The sequence below is a fragment of the Puma concolor genome, chromosome A1 (genome assembly GCF_028749965.1).
Source record: "Puma concolor isolate L17-30 chromosome A1, mPumCon1.1.hap2, whole genome shotgun sequence".
NCBI classification, from domain to species: domain Eukaryota; kingdom Metazoa; phylum Chordata; class Mammalia; order Carnivora; family Felidae; genus Puma; species Puma concolor.
This window is the reverse complement of record NC_141667.1, coordinates 44,448,435-44,469,366: the sequence shown is the minus strand read 5'-3', so window position 1 is coordinate 44,469,366 and position 20,932 is coordinate 44,448,435. Positions and strand designations below refer to the sequence as shown.

The 20,932-nt window shown below is 43.5% G+C and overlaps 1 protein-coding gene across 2 annotated transcripts in view; it reads right to left on the bottom strand.

Annotated features, from left to right (window-relative positions):
• Window positions 1–19,050, bottom strand: part of SLC36A1 (solute carrier family 36 member 1) — a 42,666-nt gene extending 23,616 nt beyond the window's left edge. Inside the window, exons 1-5 of one of the 2 annotated variants that reach the window (XM_086698651.1) lie at window positions 18,804–19,050; window positions 8,855–9,002; window positions 2,008–2,098; window positions 1,046–1,134; window positions 500–595 (exon numbers count right to left, since the gene is read on the bottom strand). In XM_086698651.1, coding sequence (XP_086554777.1) covers window positions 500–595; window positions 1,046–1,134; window positions 2,008–2,098; window positions 8,855–8,997 — 419 coding nt within the window. In that variant the 5' untranslated portion in view covers window positions 8,998–9,002; window positions 18,804–19,050. Of the gene's footprint in view, window positions 1–499; window positions 596–1,045; window positions 1,135–2,007; window positions 2,099–8,854; window positions 9,122–18,803 lie in introns of those variants that run through there. The other variant, XM_025923691.2, reaches the window with a different exon arrangement.
• Window positions 19,051–20,932: the final 1,882 nt, after the last annotated feature.

Genomic DNA, 20,932 nt, shown 5'->3' with positions numbered 1-20,932 from the left:
TAAATCTCCTCCCCGTCTGAGCCCCTAGGGTGCGCTTCTAGCTTCTGACACTGTTTCTACAGGTATAGACTATTCCTGATCTCTTGTCCTTGAGCCTTCCACATACCCTTCTCCTTACAGAGACTACAAGTCCGCAAAGGGCCAGGACCACACTATTCACCTCAGGGGGACCCCCTCCCTGTATCGAGAATTATTCTGCATGACTTATAAGAGAGTGCTTAAATATCTTTACTGAACAAATGAGTGAATAAAAAATAATCACTGGTCATAGATTTGGGAACAGCCAGGTTGGCCAATAAGGAAACTGAGGACCAGAGAAGAAAGGGGTCACACAGCCAAGGTCACCAGATGACTGCAGGCAGAGCTGAGCTAGGAGCCAAATCCACTGACCCAAACAATGTTCCTTCCACTGCTTATACCGTGTGCCGCGCCCCACCTCCCTGTCGGAGGGCCTCCACTCTGCGAGGCCACAGCTGCAACAAAGGAGGGAAGTGGTTACCTTCCCCAGTGCGCGTGGTTCCGGAGCCAGGAGCTGGGGCTGGATTCCAGTCCGTACATCACTGTGTCCCCATAGTCCACAAAGGGCTTGTTCAGTCTGGGAGGAGAGGGAGAGAGGGAAGGCAGAGTGTGTGGGTTCAACAAAGTGACAGAACACAGGTAGCTCCCTGAGACCTGGGCCAGTTCCCCACCTGTCACCCTAGAGAAACTACTGAGTCCTGCGTCTAATGTTTTCAAGGATCAGAAGTGTTAAATCAACAGGTCAGTTACTTCCATATAATTACCGACCATCTGGCAGAACCATTTCAGTGGGGTAAATACTACAAAGCACATAAAATGAGAATGCAGTGTCTGTCCACTGGACACAAGCAAATACGACAGATGACAACAAACTGAAAAAGAACACAAAAATAACCCGGGGAAGGGAGTTCTGCAATAATCAGCAGCCACCTGCAGCTAGCGCAGAGAATTTAGAGTGGCCTAAGTCCTCTCTTTCAGCGCGGCTAACAGAATCCCAAAGGACAACTTGGCATATCAGAGCGCTCACCTGCGGCAGAAGTGGTGAGCACATTTCACCAGGATACCCATGCAGTGCACAGCCACGATGCCTATCACCAGCAGGCTGAGGGGACCCATCTGGGGACAGGTGTTGCGGGCAAGAGAGAGAGAGACAAGCAGGTAGAATTAGGAGTGAACCCAATGGAGAGTGGATTTGCAAATGATCAAAACACTACTAAGGCACCTTCCAGTGACAGAACATCTGGCACAACATTCGAGATAGGAATGTGATCGTGGGGGTTAGCTCAGGGAGAAGGGCATGATCTGAACCTTAGCATGCTTTCAAAAGAGTTAACCTCATGGAGAAGAATGACACAGCACAAGGCTGTTCCAAAACAGCTTCAATTCAGCCGAACAGAAGGCTCCTATGTTCTGGGAAGAAGAGACAGGCAAGGGGTGGAGGGAAGGGGAAAGGTCTCGTTAGGGCAACGCCAGATCAGGAAAAGATGCCCTTAGCTAAGGGCAATCCACATCTCTGAGCTAGCTCCAACTCTAAGAGAAACCAAATGGCTTTAGATTGCAGTCTGTAGGGGATGAATCATAACAGAAAAAGTAAAATTCTCAGAGTTGGCCTCCTAGGAGTGGGACGTGGAAGGACCGTGGAAGAAACCAACAGATTTCTGTTACGAGTCCATTACTTAATATTATTGACAGAAACTCCCTGAGACATTTTAAGTACTCCTCCTCACCCCAGAGTAAGCTACATGAGGGCAAGAATCTCTCTTTTTTATTCACTGATAACGCTCAGAACCCAGAACAATGTCAAGCACACACAAGGCCCTAAATAAATATGTTTAAGTGAACGAACACCTGAATTTTGCTTTTTCTCAGCTGAATTAAAGAGAAAAGCTTTTCATTTTTAAGTGTTTTAAATGAAGCAAATTTAAAAAAACACACACACCATCTCCTAAAATTTGTCATGATACTCCCCCTGCCAATGCAGATCCTTACCAAGATGCCTGCATTCTTCACTGCCAGAGGCAGCCCCAGGAGGCCGGTGCCAATGTTGCCTTTTAGCAAGTGGACCAAAGTCTGGAACCATCTGAAGTGGAAAGAAGGTAGACAAGGGCATGTTAACAATAATGACAGCTAACATTTACTAAGCATGTAGCCCTGTGCTAAACACTTTCATGCATTATCTCATTCAATGTCTACAACAACCCTATGAGATAGATGTTAACTTTGTTTTATGGATGAGGAAGACACTTGCTCAAGGTCATATACCTAATAAAGAGTTCAGCCAGGATTCAAACCCAGGCAGTCTGACCCGCGAGCCCTCCCTTGCCTCTGTGCTATGAGCTCCATTCCCTGTGGGATCTCCAAGAACCCCATCTCTATGGCACATTAGACCAGAGGGACACCACGGCTCTCTGTAGATGCTTTATCTTTTCCTAGTGGGTCTGGTGTGGGTTTCACCATAACTGCCCACTACAGAGACTCGTATCCAAAACCACAATGGAGGATGACAAGCATTCAGTGTGAAGGACAAGACACTGGTGTAAGAGAAAAACGAGGGACGTAAAAAACAGAAGCCCAGAACCCTTAAAAGAAAACTGTATGCAAAGTGAACAGAGCAAAAGGAATATGGTACCACTAACAGCCAGTCCCTGGAATACTTTGTATTTAAAATTAAAAGTCGATGGGAATGCAAGCTCTGGAAAACAGTATGGAGGTTCCTCAAAAAACTAAAAAGAGAACTACCCTACGACCCAGCAATTGCACTACTAGGCATTTATCCACAGGATACAGGTGTGCTGTTTCGAAGGGACACATGCACCCCCATGTTTATAGCAGCACTCTCAACAATAGCCAAAATATGGAAAGAGCCCAAATGTCCATCAATGGATGAATGGATAAAGAAGATGTGGTATATATATATACAATGGAATGTCACTTGGCAATCAAAAAGAATGAAATCTTACCATTTGCAACTACGTGGATGGAACTGGAGGGTATTATGCGAAGTGAAATTAGTCAGAGAAAGACAAATATCATATGACTTCACTCATATGAGGACTTTAAGAGACAAAACAGATGAACATAAGGGAAGGGAAACAAAAATAATATAAAAACAGGGAGGGGGACAAAACATAAGAGACTCACAAATATGGAGAACAAACTGAGGGGTACTGGAGGGGCTGTGGGAGGGGTGATGGGCTAAATGGGTTAAGGGGCACTAAGGAATCCACTCCTGCAATCATTGCTGCACTCTATGCTAACTAATTGGGATGCAAATTATAAAAAAATTAAAATAAAAGAATCTGCATTTTCAAAAATAAATAAATAAATAATAAAACTAAAAGTCGGATTGGAGAAGCCCTCTTCAAACGTCACCTAGTTCATCATTCTGCCTTGAGGACAGATTTTCCCCTCACCTATTATAGACTGTCCATCTCACACTGTGATTATAAAGCCTATCCCACACCCTCATTCATTTTTTCACCCGGCAAATACCATCTGTTCTGTGTAAAACATTGTGCTCATACTGTGGTAGAAAGAAGTATGAATCAGATACGGACCTGGACCTCGGTCTCTAGAAATTAATAATGTTTCAATGAAAAAATAAGGCAGATACATTAATAACCACCCAGGTAGAGAGATGCCTTCTTAAGATGTGCCCGGGAACAGTGTTCAGGGAGGGGGAGGCAGGTGAGGGTCCCAGAGTGGAGATCTGAGCTGAGTCCGGGAGGACAGGCAGAGCTTGCAAGGGTGCCCCTGGGGAAGAAAGGCCTGGAAATACAAAGCTAGAGAGAGACAGGGGGCATCAGCACAGAGGAGTGTGTTTCCTCAAGGACTGATAGCAGAGGAATGTCCTCATCTGCCATATTTTCTATCCCGCTACCTCCAGAAGGATACAAAACAGGTCAAACATAGCCATCGCTTTGCCCCCAATACATAGACTCACTCAGGATTTGGCCTCTGGCACCATCTGGAAATTCTTCCGCACAAATACCCTAAATCCCTCCTAAATGATGTTTCCATATATTTCTTCAAATCAGCAATTCAGAAGAAACCAAAAGCAAATAACATATGTTCACTCGTAAAGACCATAATAAATATGACCTATCTCTACTCTCTGGAATGGAATTTTACTTTTGGTAAACTTTTTCCTTCTACCTCTAGGAAGAAGACCTCTCGACCTGCCTACTGTCCCCAAGTTTTTCAGGAAAGATCAAGAAAATGTCTTTGAATCTAAATGAGAAGAGGCTGAGCACTCTCCTGGACTATCCTGAGGAAACAGCCTAAGGACCACACGAGTACAGGGGTGACTGCTTAATTATCAGCAGCCAGGGACCAGAAGATTATAAGCAGGATGATAAGCGAAGCAAATGTCTACCTTAGCAAATGTTTAATCCACTCAAGGCAAAGGTAAGCATTGTAGCAGACCCACCTGCCTACCAGAGGCCTCCCCAAAATGCCTCTGAGCTGGGTTTTGTGGGAGACCAGGTCCCTATTAGCCCCGGTTCTGCCAGTAACTCTATACAATTCCCTTCCCTTGTCTGGACCTTAGTCTCAGCTGTAGAGTGAGGGGACTGGATAGGACAGCATCCTTTCCAAGGTCTCTTTAGCTCCGAAACACCAAGATTCTAAGCAACTGGCCAACATTACTCTCTTTAATCAATGGCCCCAAGCTGAGATTACCCAAAACCATGAGTATCACAAAATCAACTCCATGGACTGCAAAGTCTTAACTATGGGGAGTACAGGGAGGAAACCTTGCAAATCTCTGTAGTTCAGTTCATGTTCCAGATCAGTAGTTCTTACACTTTTTGGTCTCAGGAACCCTATATATACTTATAAAGTATTAAGGATACCAAATAGCTTTTGATTATATGGATTATGTCTGCTGATATATATTACAAATTAAAATTGGGAAATTTTAAAATATGTATTGATTAATTAATTAAAATAACATGTTAATAAAATAAGTAAATTCTATTTTAAATTAATTTACTTAAAATTAAATTAATTTAAAAATAAAATTATATGTTAATATAAATAACAAATTTTTAAATTTCTTTTTTCTTTTCTTTTTTTATTTGAGGGAGAGAGAGAGTGTGTGCAAGCAGAAGGGCAGAGGTAGAGGGAGGGAGAGAATCAAACAGGTTCTACGCTTAGCATGGAGCCCAACTGGAGGCTCCGTCCCATGACCATGAGATCAAGACCTGAGCTGAAAGCAACTTAACCAACTAAGGCACCCAGGCGTCGCTATAAATAACAGATTTTTTTTTAATGAAAAGTAATTCTATTTTCCAAAACGAAGACTGGTACTAATTTACGGGTTTTTTTGCAAACTTCTTTAATGTGTTGCTTGACAGCTTCACTATCTACTTCTGCATTAAATCTGTTGTGATAATGTTGTTTTGGTTGAAGTACACGAAGAAAATTTGTCCTCACAAAGACATGCAGTTGGAATGTGTTTTAGTAATCTCTTTAGACGATTATGGTAGTTCTCCTTTGATACTTGACATGTAGTTGTTTCTTAGAAGTTAGTTACAACATGGAGTCTGGCCTTTTCAATATCATATCAGATCAAAAATCTACTGGTGATCTTGCCCTTTGCATGAATCTTTCACCCACGCGCAATTTTCTAATATCAGGCTGGCCATTTGGAAGATACTGGTTCCCTGAGTTATGCAGATCTTCCGAGCACTGGCACATTTCACTACACAATATCAGAAAAACTCACATTTATTAATATCACTGAAGTTTTTTTTTTTTTTTTTTTTAAGGGAGAGAGCGAGCACAAGTTGGGGAGAGGTGCAGAGGGGGAGAGAGAATCTTAAGCAGGCTCCACACTCAGCATGGAGCCTCACATGGGGATCAATCATACGACCCTGGGATCATCAACTGAGACGAAATCAAGAGTCAGATGCTCAACCAACTGAGCCACCCAGGCACCCTACTAGCCTTTAAGTAGAGGGAAGCTGTCAAGGTCAGTGTTGGATACCAGGTTTTTTTCTAGTTTTGCTTGAAAACTTAAATTTTATTGTGGACCACAAATACCATTGTTTTTCATGAGGTTATGGTCTCATTATTTTCATTTTCAAGAAAATGTTTGCCAAGTCCTCAGGCCTGAATAACCTACAGCTTGTAGTTCAGAGGTAGTTGAGTTCAGTAACTCAATCACTCAAGGTCTTGTCCTTGAGACAGGTGTCATACTTTGGTATGCAATAGAGGTATTTCACATGTACTTCCCATTTTGTCACGCAGATTATTAAACCTGCACTGAAGGATTAAGTGATAAAATGAGTAATTTGACTGCTTCATCAAGGACCTGCTTACGTGAAACTGGCTTATTCTTTGTACACGTGTGGCAGAGAAAAATACGATGACTGGCATAAGTTGGTAGTATTGCCTTGATTTATGCTAACGCACCAGCAATTTTACCCGCTACTGCTGCTGAACCATCAGTGTAAATGCCAACACAGTGAAAAGGCATATAACATGTTAGCATTATTATGAAAATAGTTTCAGTCTCACAGACTTCTTGAAATGGTCTTGGGAACCCCAAAGAGTCACACTTTGCAAACAGCTGTTCTAGATAACCTAGAGCAGTCAACTGGTTTCTCAGCCTGCCGGCCTGGGGGAAAAGGACCCAAACTCAACCAACAGCTGGTATAATGTAACTCAACAGGGCAACAAGAAGAAAAATGCCCAACAGAGTAAAATGAGGCTGTTGTCAAAGCAGTCAACGGCTTGGCAACACCAAGTGTTAGGAAATAAACTCACTAAACACACCATTATGGAAGTGTCTGGGGTTCCGATCTGCACCCCTGATTAGGGATTTTTCTTGAGCCCTTAACCCTTAGAAGAGCCAGGTATATGCAAGCATGTACTTTATTCCTTGCGTTTTGTTCCTTGTACTTTGTTCCATGTTCTTTGCTCCTGGACAAAGCAGATAACAGGGTGGGGCAAGGCACAGTAGACAAGGACTCCAGCTCAAGAGCTTGTCTCTAACACCCTGATATGTGAGAGATCCACCTGAGCTAATGAGGTCTCCTGAATCAGCTTATATCTTAATGACACCTGGCATGCTTTCTACACCTAAATGCTCAGGTGGATCCAGCCTGAGTAACCAACTGGTTACTCAACCAACCCTCCCAGTCCCAAGGGAGTACTTTTCCCTCTCCCACTTGTGATACTGGACATCACTTGCAGATGCGCATTTCTGGTCACCTACCCTATAGCACAGTATCAGGGCAGGATAGGCCCTCACAACAAAGTATACCCAGGAAAACATCCCAGTACAAGCCCAAGGAAGGTATCTCCTGATTTTCTCAATTTCTAACAAGCAAGGAGAAATAGTTTTGGGTTGATACTAGTTATAACGCAATGTGAAAAAAAAAGATATTCAGAATAGCTAACGGGCACACATAACTTTCAATACATACAAAACTTGTAAGCTACCATCCTGAAGTTGCTAGTGGTTGGTTTTGAACTTCAGGGAGGTCCCTTTAAAAATGAAAATCTAGACCCCATATGACAAGCATTACACAGACAAGCTGATGCCTGATAACAAGAGCAAAAACTGGAAGAGAAACTATAGAGAGAGAAGCTTGGAAAAACAATTGCACAACGGCGTATGACTTCTGAAGGGAAGCTATCACATGTCAATGGCTGCATTTGGAGCTCCTTCTGCCTGGGGGGAAGCCAGCTGGGAGGATAGGTTAAGGAAAAGAGGGCAGGGATGGTCCTCACTGCCGCCAGTTGTTCTCTGCACAATCTTTCCCATCAGCTAGCACTGCAAGGAAATGGGGGAATCTACAAAAGCATGCCACATGAGACATAAGCTATAGAGACTGAATCTTTAGGAGCAGAAATCACCTAGTGGTAATGTGGACAGACCATATCTTCTGGTTCTATCCCAAGAGAAAATGCCCTGCCCCAGGAGAGCCTGCAGCCAAAGGGAGCTTCACCAGTAATGACCTCCAAGAGAAGCTTCAAGAGCCTCCTTGGGCAGTCACATGGGACAAGTCTAGCACATAAAGGATCCCTCAGTTAAGTCACACCCAACCCACAAAGGAACACAGAAAGGGTAACAGCTAAGCTTGAGGAATAAACAGAAGGGGTCAAAAAAGATGGAGAAAACATACTTGAGGTTCAGGACTGAGTATGAAAACTCAGTGGGGTAGAAAACCCTCTTCTGAACCTTCTAATTCAAGTGGGTAAGCACCAGACAGTCAGCATACCTTCACAGTGGGGTCCTCAACTTTCTCTTACATTTGGAGAAACTGAGGCCCAGAGAGGGCACTCAGATGAGCCTTGGGATTCAGTTTCCAGGAATAAAACTCAAGCCCTCCCTAGGCAATGCAAAGCAGACCTCCTTTCCTCAACCTCTTGAATTTTTCAAATGCAGGAGAAATTATTCCTTCCTCCCTCTTACCACTTCTTCAACCAAATGAACTGGCTGTTTCATGATGGGGACAGAAGTCTGGGCAAGACTCTGCAAAGGAAGCTTCCAATTGAGCCTAGAGGTATTTGAGGTTCTAAGACAGATGACCCATGCTTCTGAATTAAGAGAACGTTCTCTCTAGAAGTTTCTCTTACATTCAGCACCAGCGTTTGGGGACCAACGCAGCTGAAAGGAGCAAAGAATATAAAACAGATGGGAAGGTGGCTGGCAAGGAACTCAAATCTCAGCACTGTTACTCACCCAGTCTCTTTATATCTTCCTTCCATCTGTAAAGTGGGGAACTGATAAAAATGGGGGGACAAAAATACCTCTAAGGGAGACTACATTATGAATACAGAATGTAGAAACATGAATCCCACCCAGGAGGGTAAAGAAACTTACGTTGTGCTGTTGCTTTCCCCAAACCGCTGGTAAGAGCCAGGGGAAGAGAAGTTGTTTAGGCCTTCGGATGGGCTCTCCTCTGGGCTCACGTCCGTGGAGCTGTAGTCATTGTAATCCTCGTTCCGAAGTCTCTGCGTGGACATGGTAGCTGGAGGGACAGGGTCAGCGCTAAGACCTCCAGAGGCCGGGGCCTTTAGCTCCAAGCCTGTGGTGGGCTCTGGGGCAGGAGCAGCCATGGTCACAACAGCTCAGTGACAGCTGCTCTATGAATTAAGTACAGTGACAGTGCCTGATACCAAGGGAAATGGAAAAAGTGCAAAGTACACATGGGCGGGCTGAGCTCACTCAGCTTCTGTCTCCCAACCTTTCCAGTTAGTGCCCCACTCATAAATTTCTAAATTTGCCACCGCATACCTGGACAGAGCAAAGGTGAGGCACTGCCCGGGATGGGTGGGTAAGATGCAGACAGGTGCTTCCAGGAAGCCTTCCCCGTTCCTTAGGTTGGGAGTAACTATCCCCTCCTTTGAGCTAATTTCTTTGAACCTTGAACAACAGTTATATGGTATCTCTGCCCATCTTCCCCAGGAGCAAGCTCTCAGAGGATGGGAACCTGAATATCCCTCACTGCATCTTATTTTTCTTCTGCGTGCATTAGAAAAAGGACTCTGTTGCATTCAAGGAACCCCCTCCAAATCATCCAAGCCTGCTCAGATTCCCCACCAGGTTCCAGAGCCACAGCTGACTTCCTCTCCCTCTCCACCATGCCCTCTGGCCCGGCCTGTACTTTTTGGAGGTCACCGGCGACCCCCATCCCCTTTTCTTGCAACCAGCCTGAAATGCAAGCAGCTCAGAGGAAGAGCAGGAGCATGAGAGGGCTCTCCATTGGCCCTCATCTCAAGACCTTCCCTCCACAACTCCCCTTGTTTTTATTGTTACGGATTTGCCAATGTTTTAAAGATGGTGAAAGAAAAAACCCTTTGTGTTGTGTGTTGGGGAAAGATGGCAAGGGTATCGTCCCCAGGGTGGATTTTCTCAGTAATGCTACTACAGAAAAGAGAAAGAACAACGACTCCTCTGAGCTACACCAGAAGGATACATTTGGGCAGTGCCGGAAGCCTCCAGAATCCTAGGCGCTACACTAAAAGAGCCCTCAGAGGTCGCTCCACAAACTGTGCATTTGACAGATGCAGAATCAATCCCAGAACGATGAAGGAACCTGTCTGCTACAGCCAGGTAGCAGCAGAGCAGGAAACGTATATTGTGCTGCCCTGCCCGAACCTGGAAACATCTACTGAATGCACTGCCACTGGCAATGAGGGAATATTACAATGAAAGGAAGCCAACTTCCTGCCCTCCAAGAATCTGCAATCGAGTGAGGAAAGGAAGGTACACGTACATTGAAGATTACAAATAAAAATCCTTCTGACACTGGCAGACTGGCATACCTGCCTCCCTGTGAGTGGGCTCTTCCCCAGCCTAAGCCCCGGAGCCTGACGTGCTGTCTCAGATACCTGGTAAGGAGACAGGAATGACGGGCATCACGATACCATCTTGCCTAGCCCCCAACACTAGCTGCCAGAGGACAGCTCTGTGCTGAGTGTTCCCACAGGTCAAGTCCCAGGGGACTCTTTGGAAACTGGCCCTACTCTGGCACCTAAGAGATCCAGGGTGATCTCATTTTCTCCCAAGTGTAATGGAGAGAGGACCCACATAACCCCACAAGGAAAGCGCCTGGCAGAAAGCCAGTAAGGGCTGTGGAAGTCTCCCAGAGGATCCTGCCCAGCTTCACCACTAGGGCGACTTTGTTAAATACCTAAGAGGGCATCATTTACTCACAAGCCAGAGGGATTCAAAGAAGTCTTCTAGTTCTAGGGCAATTAAACTCATAAGAGGATCAGGGGGAGAAAATCTGTAAAATATCTTAACATGACAGTTGAAAGCTGCTATTTAGGCAAGAGCTAATAGGTGAGGTTCTATGTATGGCAGAAGGCCTGGGTTCTAAGCCTGCCTCTCTCGCCAGTTTCCTTACTAACTTGGAACAATTCTTTTATCCCAAATGTGCAGAAAGGGGTAGAGGGCAGTGAACTGAAAGATCTGTCAGCTTCTCTCTAGCTCCAGTATCCCCAAAATCAACTAATTATTTATGCAAACAGAAGAGAATTTCTTTTCCAACATACCAAGTGTCTGAGGAATAGAGCCATCCAGGTGACTCATGCATATTACTGAGGGAGAAGGGACAGAATACGGGGACTGACAAATCCCCCTACTCCTCCCCAACAACCAGGAAACTACTCTATTGATTACTTGGCACAGATGCTCAATTTATTTCAAATACTGCAAAGAGGTGTCTTTATGTTGTATATAAAAACTGAAGTTACCCACAGCACAATATTGGTAAGAAACTGCTCAAAAAAAGAAGCTGAAATCTATAGATCTGAAGTCTGAGAAACAACCACAGCACGTGGGAGATGTGGCTTGGCCACTGCATGCATGCTGAAAAGAAAAAATTAACACTATTTACGGGTTTTAGCTGATGATCAGCTCAACAGAAGTCAACGATTTAATAACAGATGCCAAATAAGCTAATTCTAGGTTGCACTAGGATGAGAGAGAACCCCCGGTAGTCGACAGCACTGTTTTTGCCACACACGATATTCTGTTCCAGGCAGTACACTATAAACAATGCTAAACTGTGGTATAGTGAGGGCTCACCACCAACAGGAGGAGGGAGTGGAAAACACCTAAATGAGGAACGACTAGAAGCAATGAGAAAGTTCAACCTGGAGAACTAGCAACTTGGGAGGTATAAAAACTGCTTCCAAAAGCTGTCCTATGGGTAACACTTGTCCTGTGGGACCTCAAAGATGAGTCAGAAAGAGGGTCAGGAGGTGGGAAGTAGAGGGAGGCAGGCCTGTGGCTAGACGTAAGGAAGAGCCTTTATCAGAAGGAGTTGTCCAATGGAACAGACCGCTCTGGGAGACAATGTGTTCCCCACCCCTGGGACAGTCCAAGCAGAAGACCTTTCTCACTCAGAGCGGTGAAGGAGGGGTCCAAGCGCTCTAGAGGGTGCGGGCAATCACTCCTCGGAGTTCCTTCTATCGCTCTTTCTGGCCATCAAGGCAGCCTCCTCTTGCTCTCTAGCTGTCCACACTGAGTGCTAGCCTCCAAGGCCACCCTGCCTCTGGGCTCCCTTTGATGAAACCTGGTTTCCAAGTCTATTGTGCAATTGAGATTTCTGCCCTGTGGGAGATTTTAATAGCACCTGTTAACTGTTTAAATGAGGGGCAAAATATGTGAGAATTCAAGACAAGCTTGTCCTTTATTTTAGGCTCTCGAGGACAAAGAAGAGAGTTTATACATTATATGTGGCCCATCAACACAAACTCAAAATCTTCATTAGATACCTATACGCAAAAGGGTGAACACTACAAAGTAAGAAAAGTCTACACGTGCGGTGGGAAAAAAAATTTTTTTTTTTTATTTTTAAAAAAAAATTTTTTTTTTCAACGTTTATTTATTTTTGGGACAGAGAGAGACAGAGCATGAACGGGGGAGGGGCAGAGAGAGAGGGAGACACAGAATGGGAAACAGGCTCCAGGCTCTGAGCCATCAGCCCAGAGCCCGACGCGGGGCTCGAACTCCCAGACCGCGAGATCGTGACCTGGCTGAAGTCGGACGCTTAACCGACTGCGCCACCCAGGCGGCCCAAAATTTTTTTTTCTTTAAATATACATTCAACCAAAATTGCAGTGAAATATCAACTATCTGTATAATCTTAATAAATTTTACTTTTTTTTCCTTACATAAACTATTTTTTAGTTAGCAATATTCTCATTATTTGAAGGTTTTCCCCCACTTATTTCATATCTACTATTCCCTGAATCCGTAAAGTACACACACTAATGATGTGTAGTTGCAATATAAGAGTCCATCATTACATTGATATAATAATTTGCTTCGCTAGCTCCCAACTGTTGGATATGAAGCTTATGCTTTCTTTCTTTTTTAAATCTCTTCCATCACATCTAATAGGAATTCATACACATAGTTTTTTTTAATTTTGGAGATACGCTTTTGGAGTAAAACTAGGTGAATACATTCATTTTTATGGTCCTTGCCACACAAATGATTGAATTAACCTATAGTGTCACTAGGAATATGACTGTCCTTCATAACTCTGCCAATGTTGGCTTTTATCATTTTTGTTCTTTTAAATGGATGGGTGGTCCCTTGTACTTGTTTTATTTTACATTTCTCTGATTTCCAGAAAAATAAAAACTGAGCATCTTTCATCCACCTATCGGCCTCATAGTAAGTCACTTTTGAAAATATGAAAATGTTCTCAAAATAACCAAATAAGAGTTTACTGGTTGGTTTCTATTCCAAATTCAGTACAATAAACAAGGCCAATTCCAACAAAGGAAGGAGAGTCCACCTATACATATTTATAGCTCTTCTTTGGGGCCTATGGGAAGGTAGGGGAGGGAAAAAAAGGAATGAAGGGACGGAGAGACAGTACTAAAGTGTTATTTATTTAGCTTCATTATCAAAAACTGAACAATACCTTTATGGGTGCCTTGTAAACACATAAAAATTATCCACTAAAAACTAGGACAATTAATAAGTTCAGCAAATTTGCAGGATACAAGGTCAATATACAAGCACTAGTTGTATTTCTATGCAATTGCAAGGAACAATCTGAAAATTAAGTTGAGAAAACAGTTCCGTTTACAATAGCATCAAAAAGAATAAAATTCTTAGGAATGAATTTAAACCAAGTAGGTATAAGGGTTGTACATGAGAACTATAAAATATTGTTGAAAGAAGTTAAAGGCCTAAAAAATTGAAAAAACATCCCAATGTTTATGGTTTAGAAGATTCAATGTTGTTAATATGGCAATATTTCCTAAACCGATCTGCAGATTCAGTGAAGTCCCTATCAAAATCCTAGTTGCCTTTCTGCAGAAATTGACAAGCTGATTCTAAAATTCGTATGGAAATCCAAAAGGCTCAGATTAGCCAAAACAATTTTGAAAAAGAAGAACAAAGTTGGAGGACTTCCCAATTTCAAAACTCAGTACAAAGCTACAGTAATCAAGACAATATGGTACTGGCATAAGGATAGACATACAGATCAATGGAACAGAACTGAGAGTCCAGAAAGGAACCTTCACATCTATGGTCAATTGATTTTTGACAGGGTGCCAAGATAAGTCAATGGAGAAAGAATCATCTTTTCAACAAATCGTGCTGGGACTACTGGATATCCACACTGGAACTCTACCTCACACCCTACGTACAAATTAACTCAAAATGGATCAAAGACCTAAACACAGGAGTGAATACTATAAAACTCTTAGAAGAAAACATAAGTGTAAATCTTCATGACCTCAGATGAGGTAGTGGTTTCTACATATGACAGCAAAATCACAAGCAAAAAATAATTGGTAAATTAGACATTATCAAAATTAAAAAACATTTGTGCCTCAAAGGACGCCATCAAGAAAGTGAAAAACAAGCCACACGGTGGGAGAAAACTTCTGCAAATCATATTTCTGATCAGAGACTTAAATCCAGAAAATACAAACACTGTTACAACTCAATAATAAAAAGACAATACAATTAAAAAATAGGCAAAGCATCTGAATAACTATTTTGCCGAAGAGGTGGAAATGGCCAATACCACCTGAAAAGATACTCAATATCACTAGCCACCAGGTAAATGCAAATCAAAAACCACAATGAGATACTACTTCACACCCACCAAGATGGCTAAAATCAAAGACAGATAATAATAAATACTGGTGAAGCTGTGGAGAAACTGGAATCCTCTAACACAGTTGGTGGGAATGTGAGATGGTGTAGCTACTTTGGACAAAAGTCTCACGGTTCCTCAAAAGGCTAAATGACCCAGCAATTCTACTCCTAGGTATATCCTGAAATGAAAATGTATGTCCACAGAAAAACTCGTACACAAATGGTGATCCCAGTATTATTCCTAACAGCCAAATGTGAAAATAAACCTGATGAATGGATAAATGAAATGTGCTGTATCCACACAATACTACTTAGCAATAAAAATAAATTAAATACTGACATAATACAAAATACAAAAATAAATTAAGTACTGACAAATACATGTGACAACACGGGTGAACCCTAAAAACATTCTAGTTGAAAAAAGTCAGTCACAGAGCACCATATATTATATGATTTTGTTCATATGAAAGTCTAGAACAGAAAATAGATTATTAGTTGCCTACGGTTTAGGGTAGGGAGTTAAGAGAAATTAGCAGTGACACCTAAGGGACAGAGTTTCTTTTGGAGCGATGAAAATGTTCTAAAATGGATTTTATGCACATCTCTGTGAATATACTAAAAGCCAGTGAATTGTACACTTTAAATGGCTGAAGTATATCCCATGCCATTTGAATTATATCTCAATAAAACTGCTTTAAAACACCAAACAGATTTCTGACCCCAGTCTGATTCAACATGAACAGTTTATTTTTAACCAGCTTCCTAGATGATCCTGATTACAGATGGATTCACACTAAGCACTAGAAAAATACATATGATGTTATTATGATAGGTGTACACCAGGCCTCACCTCCTACCAGAGTTCATGGATTGGTGATATTTGCAGACTAAAATTGCCACCCATTATTCCTAAACAATTACATTGGGTTAGACTTTGGAACCCAGAGAAACAGCGAATTCTCTAGACGCGTTTTCTTTTCTCTGTTGCTGGGATTCCAAAGTCATGAACAAGGACACAGATTGTGTTGCTATCTGTGATCTACAAGGAGGAAAGTGAAAATCTCTAACTTCCACGTGATCTGCTGTTTTTAAAGGGCATCAGATAAAACTCCATCTAACCTACCACAGAAGTGCATTCCATAATTTGACTCCTGCCTAAATGAGCCTGGTGAGAGGGCTGCTGACCTCAGCAGTCTCTGCCCAGGAGGGGCTAAAGACGCAAACATGCTCACTTTTTACCCACAGTCATAAAAACCACTAAACGTCAGAACCAGGCGTGACTTATAGAAGATAAAGCCCCAGCTTCTCATTCAAAGGTGAGAAAACCAAGGCCCCAGCTAGTTAAAGACTTGGGATTAGAATATAACCTTCCAGATTCTTAGTCAGTGTTTCTATCACACCATAAATTCCCTCTCCTCCCTGCCATCTTCCCTGGAACAAAACTGGGGCCAGGATTAGGTGTGCATGGGGAATTCTGCATAATAAAAGACACAACAAGCTCAGAGTTAGATGTGATTATCACCGCAGAGAAGTTCAAGAACAAGAAGTCAGAAAGGTCACTATGCACACCTATGGTTCTGCAGTTCTTTTCCATTCCATCACTCTTGGAATGAGTCCCCATTTTGGAAATGATGATCTATGTGCCATGAGCATCCCAGTAACCCAGATAGATTTCTGACTTCACGGAATAGGGAGGCACAGTGGAGTATTTTCTACTGGAGAGGGTCATTGAGAACTGGCCCTGGGTGTTAAGGCTTCCGAGAGAAATGTTTGGGAGATAAGAGATGGCACCAAATGCAATATGATGTAGTTTCTATTCTGGTACATTTAGAATGTCCCATCCACTGGACCCCACACCCATAAAACAGCTAGCTTTGTGTACTTAGACCCAATAAGGCCTGGCTTAAGGAAGGCGCCTCAGGATTCCTCCACGGCCCCGGACGAGGCAAAAAGACTCAGTGTGAGTTTCCTCTACGGGACAAAGAGAAAAGCTATCCTAGGTGTTAGTGGTTGTCAGCCAGTCACACACTTCTGGAAGGGGTTATCAGAGCCAGGCCAGCAAAAGTAGAACCCAAAGTCCATTTACTCAGCCCAGTTCTAGGACCTTGCTTTCAGGTCATGGTAGAAAGAAATGTATCATTAACAGCACAATGACTCTTCAGAATCCGACCTTGGGAGAGATATCAAGCATTTAAAGAATTGAGACACTCCCTGGGGAGGGAGGAGGAGGAATAATAAAAAAAAAAATTAAAATTAAAAAACCAGGAGGGGTACTTAACAGGAGATGAGACAAAGGGGAAAGTAACGTGTTCACAAAAGTGGCCATCTGTCCTACCCACCCTACTTCACATTCTCCATGCTAACAAGTTCAGTCCTAGAATTTCACAGAACCCCTGAGTTGGAAGAAAACCTAACACTCTATCTAGCCCAAAGCTCTACCCAATACAATAATCTAATCCATGACATTCCCACAAGTAATTGCCAAGGGACAATTATCTCCAGTGACAGGGAGCTCCATGCTCTGTGTTGCCACATGAAAGAGCACTTATTCTTAGAAAGTTCTTCTGCTCACCCAAAAACCACTTCCCTTTCGGCACTTGCATCCACTGGTCCTAGTTATAACCTCTGGAATACCGCAGAAGAAATGGAATCTGCCTTTAGAATAGACAAAGACAGCTCCAAGCCGGTCACGCTGCCACAGAGGTGACGCCGAATGAACGGCTACACGGTTTAAAGGGAAAATAAGGACTCAACGGCAGGTGATTATAAATGGCACCATCAGCAAACAAAGGAAAAGAGACTTAATACCATCATCGCAGCAGCCTCTTCTTCATACAGCCTCCACCCCACAGTCTCAAACTCAGTGCAAAAGATCCAGTCTTTTGTGTTCCCTTTACTTCTTGACAACAAAAAAATCTTTAAAGAAAACATACTCTAAGTGCACATGTGAACGACTATAGACTAGGCCCTTGACAAAGAGTCAAAGAGGGGCTTGATCATGTTTAAAGTGATTAAAGACCGTCAAAATGACTTTCAGCGGTCAGCATTTATCTTGGACATAATACAGAGATAAGAAGAAAGAGGAGGATTTCATGGCAACCCAGAAATAACTGAAGTAGGGAACCGCTTCCTGGACAACTGGATTAATCTTTGTTGCACAGTGGTAGTACTACACACAGGGGAAAACCCTCTCTGATTAGAAAACAAACAGACCCCGATGCACCGAATGTCAGAGCAGACGAGGTCCTTAGGGATTCAACTTCATCACTGTACAGGCTGGGAAACCTACACCCACTCCAGGATGGGAGTCACCCAAGGTTGCAAAGCAAGTGTCAGAGCTAGAACACAGTCTCTCAATTCCCCAATCTCGGCTCTTTCCGTTACACCATGCCGCTATGTTATTTTAGCAAGCCTCAAACGACTGCAAGCAAGTAACCAGTATTCCCCAAATGACACAAGCTACAGAAAACATAAAGCAAAGGCCTTTGCATTCTTCGAGTTAATGGCCAGGGTGTTCCACAGCCCCAGCTACGAGCCACCTTCTGCAATTCTTATTTCATATCTCAGTATGATTTACACAAAATTGCAGGACGGTTAGAAGCAAAGCCTCCAGAATGATGAGTCTGCAGAAAAACCGTGAACACTGAAACAGGGAACCACACCCAGAGCCAAGCCAATCCGGGAGATGGAGACCGTAGAGCTAAAAAGGCAGAGCTAGAAGAGAAGAGGACAGGAAGAGGGTGCCTTTCCACATGTCAAGTTTTCCGCAGGAGGCAGTGTGGGGAAAGGCGAACAGCCGCTGGAGGTTGGGGCGCAGGTCTGCCACTAACTCACTGGGTGACCTTAGGCAAGCCCCAACCCCTTCCAGATCCTCCATTTCTTCAACTGTCCTAGAATGGGGTTGCACCAAGTGATTTCCCAGGATCCCAGTTCTGGTATTCTATGACCCAAAGACCCACTATTAGCAAGTCCCCGGCAGGGCTCCCACAGGGCCGGTCACTTGTCCCAGGCGACAGGACCCCCTTGGGAAGCGTGGAAGAAGCCCTGGCTGGTAGGTAGGGTGACCTTTCTCATCTGGGCACCTCAGTTTCCCCACCTGTCAAACGGCAGGGGGAGGTCAAGGGATAGAGCGCGAGGGAAAAGGGATTCTCCAGTTGGCCTCATCCTGGGAGGGGTGCCCGCATCTTACCGCGGCTGAGGCGGGGGAGCCGAGGAGATTCGGACCTGCACCCCAAGCCGATCGGTGCCTGACCCGGAGCATCCGCTGAGCCCCAGAGGAAGGCGAGGTGGGTCCTGCAGGAGGCGGTGACGCGCCGTCAGCCCCGGCCCATCAGCGCGCGGACGCACCGCTCGGGCTCCGGCTCAGGCTCGGTTCCGGCTCTGGCTCCCTCTTCAGCTCAGCCCACCGGTCCCCGCCTCAGCTCGGAGCCCCAGCCATTCCCCCCCTCCCACCTTTGCTGCCGGGGCAGCCGCTTCCGGGCCCCGTCACGTGATCCCGGCTCCCCAGCCGGAGACCCGGGTCACGTGTTCCAGCGCGTGGCAGCTCCCCTCCACCGGGGAAGCTCCGGAGCCCGGCTCCGCAGCACCACCTGGCGACCTGTTGCTGACACGGCAGGCAGGGCCGGGGGCCCGGCAGAACTGGGCGGGGCTTTGAGCTCGGAGCGTGGCTGGCGAGTCCCCAGAGCTCTGTCCCCTGAGCCATGCGCTCATTTCTGCACATGGTGTGCTTTCCTTAACACGTTTCGGGGAGCGTATGTTGCTTTTATAATTAAAAAAAATACATCTTTTTAAAAATCCTCTTGTGCTATTTTTCGAAGCTTACACAAACTCATTTGTGGTTGCTCCTGGAAATGGGACTGTGAGGTAAGGCAACGTTATCTTTTTAACATATTTAAATTTTTAAGTAATATTCTTAAATGGATGGCAACATCTCAGTATGTTTGAGGTGTATGTGTTACCTAGCCTTCTCTTTCCTCCTTCTCCCTGAATTTTTCCTTTAAAAATTATGTAACTAACAAATTAATTAATTAATTTGAAATTATGTAACCATACACACACACACACACACACACACACACACACACACACACACAAGGAATAAACTCTTGATAGAGCTACAAAATGGATAAATCTTAAAATAATTCTGCTGAGTAAAAGAAGTCAGAAAAAATATTCCATTTACCTAATGTTCTAGAAAATGTTAAATAGTCTCCAGTGACAGAAAACCTGTCAGTGGTTGCCTGGAGTGGGTGGGAAGGTCAGGACCGGAGAGATTATAAAGGGGCATAAGAAAACTTTCAAGGTGACAAATATTTTCACTACCTTGATTGTGCTTATGGTTTCATAAGTGAATATGGATTTTAAGTTATCAAATTATACACATTCAATACATGCAGTTTAAAAATAAATTTTAAAAATATGTGCAGTTTATTGTTATGTAAATTATACCTCCATAAAACTGTTAAGATAGTAGAAATTATATATTAATAGATTGTTATTATTAGAAATGTTAGACAATATATAGATATATAAACAGTGAAAATTTCCCTGCTCCCAAATTCACGCTTTTCCTCCAAAGACTTACAGTTGCCAGCATGTGAGTATTGTTCTCCATACACTATACTATGCGTTTATAGAAATATTTATACAGAGAGACATATACAGATTTGTGGCATTAAAATCTAGAATCATGAATAACAGTACTTACTGTTTTGCTTAAGACTCTTACTCTTAACTATCTATATATACTGTCTCAATTATTTCATAAACATATATTACTTTATATATATATTTAAAGCCTTTGTATGTTCTATGACCCATATATATATTTTTAATGTTTATTTATTTATTTTGAGAGAGAGAGAGAAAGAATGCACAAGCTAGGGAGGGGCAGAGAGAGAGGGAGAGAGAAAGAATCCCAAGAAGCCTTTGTGTTGACATGGGACTTGATCTCACAAACCAGGAGATCATGACCTGAGCCAAAAGCAAGAGTCAGTCACTTAACCAACTGAGCCACCCAGGCACCTCACCATATTTTTTTAATTTATTTATTTATTTATTTTTACATTTATTTATTTTTGAGAGACAGAAAGAGACAGAGCACAAGTGGGGAATGGCCAGAGAGAGAGGGAGACACAGAATCTGAAGCAGGCTCCAGGCTCTGAGCTGTCAGCACACAGCCAGACATGGGGCTTGAACTCACAAACCATGAGATCATGACCTGAGCTGAAGTCGGATGCTTAACCAACTAAGCCACCCAGGTGCCCCTCACCCCACCATATTTTTTAAAATATCTACCCCAGTTGGTTCATTTCACCA